Raw genomic sequence first — 12,406 nt, forward strand, 5'->3', positions numbered from 1 at the left:
GTCTTTCTTTAAATCCGTCTCCTTGTTTGTCTGTTTCCTGTCTGTCTGTCTGTGTCCCGCTCTACCGTCTGTCTGTGCATGTTTGAAAGGAAGAAAATTACATGGAATTGCATAGAAATTTAGAACACGCAGACCCACTTACCTATATGGCAGAGAGAGAGAGAGAGAGAGAGAGAGAGAGAGAGAGAGAGAGAGAGTGAGAGAGAGAGAGTTTATGAGTCCCAAAAGTTATGACAAAAGAAAAATAAATGAGTTTCTTGGTCCTTTTTTTTATTCTTTATTTTTTTTTTTATATCGTGAATTCTTTAACATTATAGAGACTTCCTCTTCTCTCTCTCTCTCTCTCTCTCTCTCTCTCTCTCTCTCTCTCTCTCTCTCTCTCTCTCTCATTCTTTCTCTATCTTCCTTTCATCTTTCTTCCCTTTATCTCTCTCTCTCTAACTCTCTATCCCTATAAATCTATTTCTCTATCATCCATTTTATCTTCCTTTCCTTTATCTTTCTTCGTACGAGATATATTTGGAACGTGAGGGAGAGGTTTGCGTGGCGGGGCCGAAGTGTGTGACCGCGCCGAATTTGTCACGAGTTGTGGGCGAAGCGTGCAACCAGAAGACGGATTGGAACGGCGGCGCGACACTGGAACCCCGAGTGATGTTTTGACACCTTGATGTTCTGCTTGTCTTCTGGTTAAGTTCTTTCCTGTTTTTTTTTTTTTTTTTTTTTTTTTCTCGTATTTTGTCCGTTTTTTTCTTCTTTTTCTTATTTTCTTATTTTTCTTCTTGTTTATTTGTTGTTTTCTCCTTTTTCTTCTGCTGTTTTCATCTCTTCTTTCTTCTCCTCCTCTTATTTTTCTTATTTGTTCTTTTCTTCTTTTTCTTCTACTGTTTTCATCTCTTCTTTCTTCTCCTCCTCCTCCTTTTTTTCTTCTCCATGCCCACATTTTGGTTTTCTTTCTTCCTTTCTTCTTCTTCCTCTTCCTTTTCTTTCTCTCTTCCTCTTCCTCCATCCTCACATATTTGTTTTCTTCCTTTCTGGTTTTCTTTTTCTTCTTTCTCTTCCTGTTTCTTTCCCCGGTTCTTCCTCCTCCTTCTTCTTCTCTTCTTCCTCCTTCTCCATCTTTCTCTTCTTCATTTTCACGCCCTGATTTTCTTTCTTTTCTTCCTTTTTTTTCAGTCTTTCTTTCTCTTCCTGGTTCTCTCTTTCCTCCTCCTCCTCCTCCTCCTCCCTATTTCTCCTTTGTACTTACTCCCTTCCTTCTATTTTTCTTCCCCTCTTTCTCCCTTCACCTCCTCATCCTTCGTTATCACCCTCCCTTCTCTTCTTCTTCCATAATCACGCTTTCTCCTTCTCCTCCTCCTTCTCCTCATCCACACTCCCTTTTCTACCTCTTCCTCTTCACCCATGCTCACCCCCCCCCCCCCTTCTCTTCCTCTTCCTCCTCCATAACCACGTTTTCTGCTCTTTCTCCTCCTCATCCACGCTCTCTTCTCTTCCTCTTGACACCATGCACACCCCCCTCTCCCCCCTTCTCTTCCTCTTAATCCTCCTCCTCCATAATCACGCTTTCTTCTCCTCCTCCTCAATGATCACACTCTTCAATTCTTCCTTTTCCTTTTTATCTTCCCGGAAAAGAGACGCCTACGAGGGTATATGATTTAGGTCTTCAAGTACATTAAGAAGTTGAGTAACATTGACCACTCTGAGTATATTGAAGTGCAAACTAATTTAAGAACTAGAAATAACGGTCTGCCAATTCAAGCGAGGCGATGTTGTACGGACATTGGCAGGATATTCTTCTCAAACCGAGTCATCCGCCACTGGAACAACCTCCCGTGTGAAGCAGTAAGTACGAATAACATTATAACTCCTTTAAAAATCGAATCGACCGCTATATCGTTGCATCAGGAGTGAACTGAATACCGAAGTGCTTTCATCTTCCCTGCGGCACCAAGCGACTGTCGAGCAGAGAGCGGGCAACCTCGTAATGACCCAGCAGGCTTTCTTTTTATTCTTTTTTTACAACAAAGGAGACAGCTCAAGGGCACAAAAAAGGAAACAATAATAAAAAATAAAAAAGCCCGCTACTCGCTGCTCCTTAAAAGAATCCAAAGAGGTGGCCGAAAAAAAGAGGTCAATTTCTCCTTTTCTGTTGCCTGCATTTCCATGTCTCACCCCCCCCCCCTCCTCCTCCTCCTCCTCCTCCTCCTCCCGTGTGTGGTTATGGTTAAGCGCGTGGCCACCGTGGCGCTGAGGGGCGTGGAGCGTGGCCGAGCAAGGGAATCAATATTTCGCCGCCTGACAAGAGGGTTGCGGCCAGCGGAGAGATTACCGCCAGATTAACGAGATGCAGACGTGTGCTGTCCTGCGCGGGGAGCTGTGGTGATGCCGGGTGGGCGGGTGTGACGGCACGGACGGGTATGGTGTGTTAAGCCCCGTTCACACTGTGCCGACTCTGGACCACGACAACCCAGCGACTCCGGGAACACGAGGTCTTGGGTGTGAAATGTTGACATGAAAGGGTCGCACATAGTTTTTCCGACCATATGCGACCCTTCCACATCATCATTTCACACCCAAGACCTCGTATACCCTGGGTTGTCGTGGCCCAGATTCGGCACAGTGTGAGCGAGGCTTTACGTCGGTATTGTAAAACACCTTCAGTTCTCACATCAGCTATTTCTAAAGGTCAAAGAGGAGGTCACTCGGGTTCTAATGAGTGTTTCTTCAGGTTCACGGTACAGAAGAAGATTCACACTACCACCAGGGTCATAAAACTACCCCTGGAAATGCCCACAACTCCTACGAAAGCCTTGTCAAATATGTGTTTCTTAAGGTTCACGGTACAGAGGAAGGGCGAAACTACTACCAGGGTCATAAAACTACTCCTGGAAATGCCCACAACTCCTACGAAAGCCTTGTCAAATATGTGTTTCTTTAGGTTCACGGTACAGAGGAAGGGCGAAACTACTACCAGGGTCATAAAACTACTCCTGGAAATGCCGACAACTCCTACGAAAGCCTTGTCAAATATGTGTTTCTTAAGGTTCACGGTACAGAGGAAGGGCGAAACTACTACCAGGGTCATAAAACTACTCCTGGAAATGCCGACAACTCCTACGAAAGCCTTGTCAAATATGTGTTTCTTAAGGTTCACGGTACAGAAGAAGGGTCAAACTACCAGGGTCATAAAACTACTCCTGGAAATGCTCACAACTCCTACGAAAGCCTTGTCAAATATGTGTTTCTTAAGGTTCACGGTACAGAGGAAGGGTCAAACTACCACCAGGGTCATAAAACTACTCCTGGAAATGCCCACAACTCCTACGAAAGCCTTGTCAAATATGTGTTTCTTAAGGTTCACGGTACAGAGGAAGGGCGAAACTACTACCAGGGTCATAAAACTACCCCTGGAAATGCCCACAACTCCTACGAAAGCCTTGTCAAATATGTGTTTCTTAAGGTTCACGGTACAGAGGAAGGGCGAAACTACTACCAGGGTCATATAACTACTCAGTGCAATGCCGACTACTCCTACGAAATCCTTGTCATATATGTGTTTCTTAAGGTTCACGGTACAGAGGAAGGGCGAAACTACTACCAGGGTCATAAACTACTCCTGAAATGCCGACAACTCCTACGAAAGCCTTGTCAAATATGTGTTTCTTAAGGTTCACGGTACAGAGGAAGGGCGAAACTACTACCAGGGTCATAAAACTACTCCTGGAAATGCCCACAACTCCTACGAAAGCCTTGTCAAATATGTGTTTCTTAAGGTTCACGGTACAGAGGAAGGGCGAAACTACTACCAGGGTCATAAAACTACTCCTGGAAATGCCCACAACTCCTACGAAAGCCTTGTCAAATATGTGTTTCTTAAGGTTCACGGTACAGAGGAAGGGCGAAACTACTACCAGGGTCATAAAACTACTCCTGGAAATGCCCACAACTCCTACGAAAGCCTTGTCAAATATGTGTTTCTTAAGGTTCACGGTACAGAGGAAGGGCGAAACTACTACCAGGGTCATAAAACTACCCCTGGAAATGCCCACAACTCCTACGAAAGCCTTGTCAAATATGTGTTTCTTAAGGTTCACGGTACAGAGGAAGGGCGAAACTACTACCAGGGTCATTAAACTACTCCTGGAAATGCCCACAACTCCTACGAAAGCCTTGTCAAATATATGTTCTTGGGCTGCGATATGTCTTGTAATACGACCCTAAGTTAGTCTCCCCTGTCAGTGCCGTGGTGACAACGCTCCTTGTTTGGGTAATGCTTCACCGCCATCACGGGATATCGAACCTGGTCCCATATTCTTAAACATTTCAGGGCTCACACTCCCGCCTTTGATGAGGATTTCGTAGGAGTTTTAAACATTTCCAGGGGTAGTTTTATGACCCTGGTGGTGGTTTGACCCTTCTTGTGTACCAGGAATCTAAAGAAACACTTATTAGAACCCGACTGATCTCCTTTTTTGGCCTTTGGAAACTGTTAATGTGAGAGAGACGGAGGCAGCTGAGAACACCGCGCCCACAGCCCCAAACTGCACCACCACCAAACTGCCCTCATGCCCAACCCCCTTTTTTTATTATTATTATTATTATTACAGAAAAGGAGACAGTTCAAGGGCGTGAAAAAAAAAGAAAATAATGAAAAAAAAAGCCCGCTACTCACTGCCCCGAATAGAGTACATAGGAGTGGCCAAAAAGAGAGGTCAATATCGGGAGGAGAGGTGTTCTGATACCTGTTCCTGCTTCTATGCCTCTTCTTTCTTCTGTTGCTGCTGATAATGATGCTATCGGGCTTTTGGTACACTGTGGCGCGGATAATGGGGCTAAGATTGGCTCCTCGCACGCAGGCCGAGGCTTCTTCAGTATACCTTTCTCGCGAGGATCCGCTGATGAACGCAAACTGTTTTAGGAACGTCACTGAATCCGTAAATATAATGTCATTGAGTTATGTAGATTGGGGGGAAGGCCGTGTGTGTGTGTGTGTGTGTGTGTGTGTGTGTGTGTGTGTGTGTGTGTGTGTGTGTGTGTGTGTGTGTGTGTGTGTGTGTGTGTGTTCCTCCCCCCTTTTTTTTCCTCTTTCTCTTTCTATGATTTTTTTTATTGTTATCAAGTCAGTGAATCCGAAAAATAGTGTCATTGAGTTATATTATAGATTGTGTGTGTGTGTGTGTGTGTGTGTGTGTGTGTGTTTCTCCGTTCCTCTCTCTCTCTCTCTCTCTCTCTCTCTCTCTCTCTCTCTCTCTCTCTCTCTCTCTCTCTCTCTCTCTCTCTCTCTCTCTCTCTCTCTCTCTCTCTGTGTGTGTGTGTGTGTGTGTGTGTGTGTGTGTGTGTGTGTGTGTTTCTCCGTTCCTTCCCCCCCTCTCTCTCTCTCTCTCTGTGTGTGTGTGTGTGTGTGTGTGTGTGTGTGTGTGTTTCTCCGTTCCTTCCCCCCCTCTCTCTCTCTCTCTCTGTGTGTGTGTGTATTATTATGTAGTGTTTGCTCGGGGGCGTGGGCGGGAGGCATCGCGTGAGAGTCGGCACGAACACACACACACACACACACACACACACACACACACAGGGAGCCGTTGGTGTCCGCGCCGAGTCGTGGTAATTTACCGTTTCTATCTTTATCCCGCGGGTCACGAGGTCACGCATGGGGCTTTGAAATAGGGTGTTAATGTTAGCCTTTCCCTCACTTTTCAAGATGGAGGACAAAAAGTTTATCATTATTGCTATTTTCTCCTATTTCCGACTCCTACGTCCGCGGCTCGCATGGTGAAGATCCGCGCACAACAGTTTCCGCCGAGCAAGAAACAAACACAAAAGAAAGAGGAGAATTTCGTCACCTCGCCACCCGAAACGAAGGAGACGGCTCAAGGGCAACAAAAAGAGCGTAGAAAAAAAGCCCGCTAAACAAGAAGAAGCCCGCTAAACAAGAAGAAGCCCGCTAAATTGACCTCCCTTTTGCCCTTTCGTTTGTCTTGCCTTGGTCATAGCAGCGTCTAGCGGGGTTTGTTGCTGTTTTTTGTTTGTTTTATTTTCCTTGAGCTGGCCTCCCTTGCTGTATAATAAAGGACATAACAAAACAGGGTTGGGTTCGTTTTGGGTGTGTTCCTGAGGGCAGCATTTTGGAACCGCTAGTGTTTTTGCATTCCACTTGAGGCTTCACCGTGGAGAGCTATGTGACTCCTCCTCCTCCTCCTCCTCCTCCTCCAAGTTCGTATGGAAGAAAAACATTGACATTATTGAGCTCCCAGACCCCTGAAGTGACATTATTGACCCCGACTGACCCTAAGGTGACTCCCCCGGCTAATGAGGGTCACCTGGGCGCCCCGACTCACCTGGTTGGCACTGAAGTGGAGTGACATGACTGCTGAGGGGGCCGCGGCGTCACCTCACGCATGACGACGTGCTGACCCACGCACACACACCGCCCGTCATCACACACACGCACACACGCACACGCACACACTATGGAAAATGTCGCCCCATTCCTGTAGAGTCTTGGTTCAATGGTCGTCCCTCTGCCCCATCATCAGCCTGTCCTCTGCGTTCTCCTCCTCTTCTTTTTCTTCTTCTTCTTCTTCAGTGTTTTAGGGAGCTGGTTGCTGATGTTGGTAGGGACAGACGGGGCCGCGGGGCATTGCTAGCGGGGCGGGGAGGGGTAGGGCGGGGCGAGGGTCTTCTAAGATGCACTGTTTCTGAGGCTTAGTGGTCAAGGTGTCTCTTCTCTTCCTGTCCGATGCCTGGCCGTCACTGCGCTGTCTGGAAAAGAAAAATAGATTAGTTAGTTTTTTGGGGGTTGCAGCAAAGGAAGAAACAAAAGATGGCGAATCTAAAGAAAAAACATGAGATTAGGTAGTTTTTTGTTTCTTCTGCAGCAAAGAAAAGAACAAAAACGGCAAATCTAAAGGGAAAAAACATGATACTAGTTTTTTTTTGTTTCTTCTGCAGCAAAGAAAAGAACAAAAACGGCAAATCTAAAGGGAAAAAACGTGATACTAGTTTTTTTGTTTCTTCTGCAGCAAAGAAAAGAACAAAAACGGCAAATCTAAAGGGAAAAAACATGATATTAGTTTTTTTGTTTCTTTTGCAGCAAAGGAAAAAACAAAAGAGGGTGAATCTAAAGAAAAAACATGAGATTAGGTTTTTTTTTTTTTGTTTCTTCTGCAGCAAAGAAAAGAACAAAAACGGCAAATCTAAAGGGAAAAAACATGATATTAGTTTTTTGTTTCTTTTGCAGCAAAGGAAAAAACAAAAAAGTGCAGAAATCAACAAAAAAAACATGAGGCTAGTTAGTTTTTGTTCATTCTGCAGCAAAGGAAAAAAAGAAAGGGAGAAAATCAACAAAAAAACATGAGGCTAGTTAGTTTTTATTTACTCTGCAGCAATGGAAGAAGCTCAAAGGCAAAAACAAAAACAAAAGAACATCGGAAAGCAAACAAGTCCGCTGCTCACGCTGAAGACAACAGAATCGCGTGGCGCACAGAAGGGAGGGACGGGTTCGGTATTTCAGTTTCGGTCATTGAACTCTCACACCTTTTTACTTTCTCGAGGCCCAAAGACGAGGTGTTTTGATAGTCTATTCGTGCTCTCTTTTCCATCATGTTTCCATTCATAATCTCATTCTTTTGTCATTTTCATTCTCATTTTCTTTCTATTCTTATTATTATTCTCATTGTCATTCTATTCTGATATTGTTATAATTTCTTTCCGTGGGTAGTTTTATGAAAGCGTCTCAGAGGGCGGACCCTGACTTGCCTTTGTGCATGTACAGATTGAGGTCACACACACACTTCCGCTTACACGATGGACTGATAACAAGCCCACGGCAGAGGAACAGCACGCAAGACCTCGTTACCCTCAGCCACCACCACCACCAGCCCTTTTTTTATTATTTTTGTCCTCTTTCTGTTTTCTTTTGTTGTTCGTTTTCTTTTCCATCCTGTTTTCATTTTTTTCTTCCTATTTTTTATATTTTTTTTTATTGTTTTCTTCCTCTTTCTGTTTTCTCTTCTGTTGTTCGTTTTCTTTTCCATCCTGTTGTCTTTTTTTTTCCTATTTTTTATATTTTTTTTATTGTTTTCTTCCTCTTTCTGTTTTCTCTTCTGTTGTTCGTTTTCTTTTCCATCCTGTTGTCTTTTTTTTTCTTCCTATTTTCTATATTTTTTAATTGTTTTCGTCCTCTTTCTGTTTTCTTTTGTTGTTCGTTTTCTTTTCCATCCTGTTGTCTTTTTTTTCTTCCTATTTTCTATATTTTTTAATTGTTTTCGTCCTCTTTCTGTTTTCTTTTGTTGTTCGTTTTCTTTTCCATCCTGTTTTCATTTTTTTTTTCTTCCTATTTTCTATTTTTTTTCATCCTCTTTCTGCTTTCTTTTCTATTCTTCGTTTTCTTTTCCATCCTGTTTTCATTTTTTTTTCCTATTTTCTATATTTGTTTCGTCTACCTTTTGTTGTTGTTGTTGTTGTTGTTGTTTATGAGGGAGTGTTTCGAACTTTTTTTTGATTTCTTTCACTTGACACCACCACCACCACCACTACCCTCACTCACTACCAGCACCATCACAACCACCACCACCACCATCACCACCACCACCACTACTACCCTCACCCACTACCAGCACCACCACTACCACCACCACTACCATCACCACCACCATCACCACCACTACCTTGTCCTCCCCTCTTCTGTACACACAACACACGCCTGGCTAGTGGTTGGTAGTAGTAGTAGTAGTAGTAGTAGTAGTAGTAGCAATGTGGCGGAAGATTACCCACATGCTGCCCAGACCTTCAATCAACCCTAACCTCAGCGGCATCGGTCAAGAGGAGCACCGGGGGGGCAGCATCACGGCACCCACTATAAATAAAATTCGCCCGCTCCACTGACAGATTGGGGCCGTCCAAGAGACCCCTCGGCGCTTAAGGCAGCACATATAAAGAGGGGTCACACACAATATCTTACTAATCTCCCACAGACTCAGACTCATTACACCATCATTCCACAAGACACGCCATTCCACAATTAAACTCCCTTAATGACCCCTCTCCCTCCTCTCCCTCCCCCCTCCCCTAAGAAAATAATAAACGACATTCGAATCCGCAGCAAATACTCCTAATTCTTTTATTTATTAATTCTCCCTTTTCTCCCATTCTTACTTCCTTCGGCCACACGCATTGCAGCGGTGGTGGTGGCGGTGGTGATGGTGGTGGTGGTGGTTGTGATGATGGTGGTGGTGGTGGTTGTGGTGGTGGTGGTGGTGGTGGTGATGGTTGGGGTGATGGTAATAGTTTTTTAAGAATCGAAAACTATGCTAGCTAACTAAATAACTGATGGGCAGCATACGTCCGGGGGCGCGTCGCTTCACTCACTCGCCACCCCTTAAAAATAAAGAAAAGGAAAAAGAAATTAAAAGAGAAAATATGATTAAATAAAGACAAAGGAAGGAAGAATAAAGGAAGGAAAGAAAACGAAGAAAAGTAAAAGGAGAAAAACAAAACAATAAAAAAACTGGAAGAAGAGAAAAAAAGGAAAAGAAAAATCGAAAATCAAAAAAGAAAACGATGATAAAAAAAGAAAACAGAGGAGAAAACAGAACAGGTAGTAAAAGAAAGAAAACAGGAAGAAAGGAAACCAGAAAACGAAGATAAAAAAAGAAAATGAGAAAAAGTAAACAAAACAAGAAAGAAAAAGAAAACAATAAGTAGGAAAAGAAAACAAAGAAGACGAAAGAAAAGAAAAGAAAGAAAGATAAAACAAAGCAGAACGTTAAAAAAAAAAGAAAACAGGAAGAAAGAAAAGAAAAAACTAATGAAAAGAAAAAATAAAACAAATTAAAAAACAAAAAACAAAAAAAGGAAAAAGGAAAAAAAGAAAAAGGAAAACAGAAAGATGATGAAATAAAGAAGAAGAAAAATCGCCCGCAGGTATGACGACGTTTAATCACAGGTAAATCGTGTCTCGTGTTACCGCTGATTGCAGGTGCGCTGGCTACCGTGTTATTAAAGGAAAGGTGAAGGCGGGGGCGTAAAGGCTAATTACCCCGCGTGTGTGTGTGTGTGTGTGTGTGTGTGTGTGTGTGTGTGTGTGTACTAATCATGCTCAGAATTTGGGTGAATGTGTTGCATGTTTGTGAGGAGGAGGAGGACGAAGAGGAAGAGGAAGAAGAAGAAGAAGAAGAAGAAGAAGAAGAAGAAGAAGAGGAGGAGGAGGAGGAGGAAGAAGAAGAGTGAGGGAAAGAAATTTAAGAAGAAAAAATAGGAAGAAAAGAGTGAAATGGATGAAAATGAGGAAAATTAGAACAAAGAAGGTATAAAAAAAGAACAAGGAGGAGGAGGAGGAAGAAGAAGAAGAAGAGGAACAAGAACCAGAGGAGGAAAAGATGAGGGAAAGAATGGAAATAGGCTAAATAGGAGAGAAAACAAAAGGAAGATAATGAGAGGGATGAAAAGGGGAGAATAGCAGAACGAAGAGGGGAAAAAAAGTAGGAGGAGAAAAATATGAGGGAAAGAAATATAAGAAGGAAACGAGGAAAATAATGAGATGGATGAAAAGGGGGAATAAGTAGAACGAAGAGGGGGAAAAGGAAGAATAGGAGGAGAAGAAGAAGGAGAAGAAGAAGAAGAAAAAGAAGAGGAGGAAGAAGAAGAAAAGAAATACCTACCCAGTTCATCTCCTTTTCGATCTTTGGAAATGTTGCCGAAAGCGCCTTAAACATTTTGGAGCTCAAGTTCACATATCTAACAAGGCTTTCGTAGGACTTGTGGGTCTTTCCATGGGTAGTTTTATAACCCTGGTGGTAGTTTGACGCAGCTTCTGTAATATAAACCTAAAAACTACTCATAAGAACGCATTTAACTTCTTTTTTGGCCTGTAGAAATAGTTTACGTGTGAGCCGAAAGCGTTGAACACCAACCCATCCAAACGAAACCTCTTCTCATACACGCTTCGTTCCGTGCAGAGCTACTTAATTAGACCCAAGTATCAGACAACATCCCCTTAATTCGACGAGGGAGCCAGAGTGGATGAACGAGACAAGGATGAGGACACAGGGAGGGGACATTCACGCTGACTGGAGGCGTTGCTTGCTTGGACAGTCACCCAGGCCCCTCTCAGACGCATTCGGCTCCCACAACTCCTATTTCCAAAAGCCACAAAGGAGAGTAGTCGGGTCTCCATGAGTCTTTTTTCACGTTCATGGTGTAGAAGCCTTGTCAATCTGTCACTAGGGTCATAAAACTACCCCATGGAAACACTAACACAGCCTCTACGAAAGCCTTGTCCAATATGGGTATGTAGAGCCTTGTCAAACTATCACTAGGCTCATAAAACTACCCCATGGAAATACTAACACAACAACCTCTACGAAAGCCTTGTCCAATATGGGTATGTAGAGCCTTGTCAAACTATCACTAGACTCATAAAACTACCCATGGAAACACTAACACAGCCTCTACGAAAGCCTTGTCCAATATGGGTATGTAGAGCCTTGTCAAACTATCACTAGGCTCATAAAACTACCCCATGGAAGTACTAACACAACAACCTCTACGAAAGCCTTATCGAATGTGGGTGTGTGAGCCCCAAAGTGATTGAGATTATGGGCCGAATTCGTTTAGTGGATCGAGACTGATGCCCCACGAAATAGAACATAGCAATTCAAGGCAACAAAATCGACCTGAACAGTTAAAAAAGCTGAAAGTACTACTACTACTACTACTACTACTACTACTACTACTACTACTACTACTACTACTACAACTACAATTACTTTATCTTAGCTCACACATTCACCTTTTATTCTGGTAACACTGTACGCTGATAAGTCACAGAGATCGCCTTGTATTACGGGCTGAATAATGTGCTTCAACGCTTCAATGGGCAGAGTTATCAGATAAGACCCATGAACAACAAAGACTTAATTCTTATATGATAGTAGCTAGTGTATATCCCTTGTTTGAATGTTGTTATGACTCCACTATTTTTTTATACCTCTTTTGTGTTGCCTCGCCCAAAACCACTTGTAGGAGGAGGTGGGGATATGAAAGGGTGGCAGTATGGAACAGGACATATCTCAGAAACTATGCGATGCTGTCTAATGGTAACTGAATCCAAACATAAGATTAGTTCCGTTTTCTTATTTGTTTTCTTTACGGGAGGAGAAGAAAAGCATTAAAAAGATAGGAAGAAAAGGAGAAAAGGAGAGAATGAGTTTATGATTGAAGAAAAATGTGAAGAAAAGTAGAAAGAGAATAAGGAAAAGAAGAAAAGATGAGAGGCAATGAATTCGTGACTGAAGAAGAAAAAACAAAGAAAAAGAAGAAATGAATAGGAAAAGAAAAGAAGACAATGAATTTATGATTGAAGAAGAAAAAAGTAAAAAATAGAAAGTAAGAAGAAAAAAGAAAGAATAAG

The 12,406-nt window shown here is 42.9% G+C and overlaps 1 protein-coding gene across 2 annotated transcripts in view; it reads right to left on the minus strand.

Annotated features, from left to right (window-relative positions):
• LOC127002963 (uncharacterized) overlaps positions 1 to 12,406 on the minus strand; it is a 37,805-nt gene that overhangs the window by 14,393 nt on the left and 11,006 nt on the right. For both annotated transcript variants that reach the window (XM_050869273.1, XM_050869272.1), the window contains exon 2: positions 6,333 to 6,756. In XM_050869273.1, coding sequence (XP_050725230.1) covers positions 6,333 to 6,359 — 27 coding nt within the window. In that variant the 5' untranslated portion in view covers positions 6,360 to 6,756. The remainder of the gene's footprint in view (positions 1 to 6,332; positions 6,757 to 12,406) is intronic.

Source organism: Eriocheir sinensis, chromosome 24 (genome assembly GCF_024679095.1).
Source record: "Eriocheir sinensis breed Jianghai 21 chromosome 24, ASM2467909v1, whole genome shotgun sequence".
NCBI lineage: Eukaryota > Metazoa > Arthropoda > Malacostraca > Decapoda > Varunidae > Eriocheir > Eriocheir sinensis.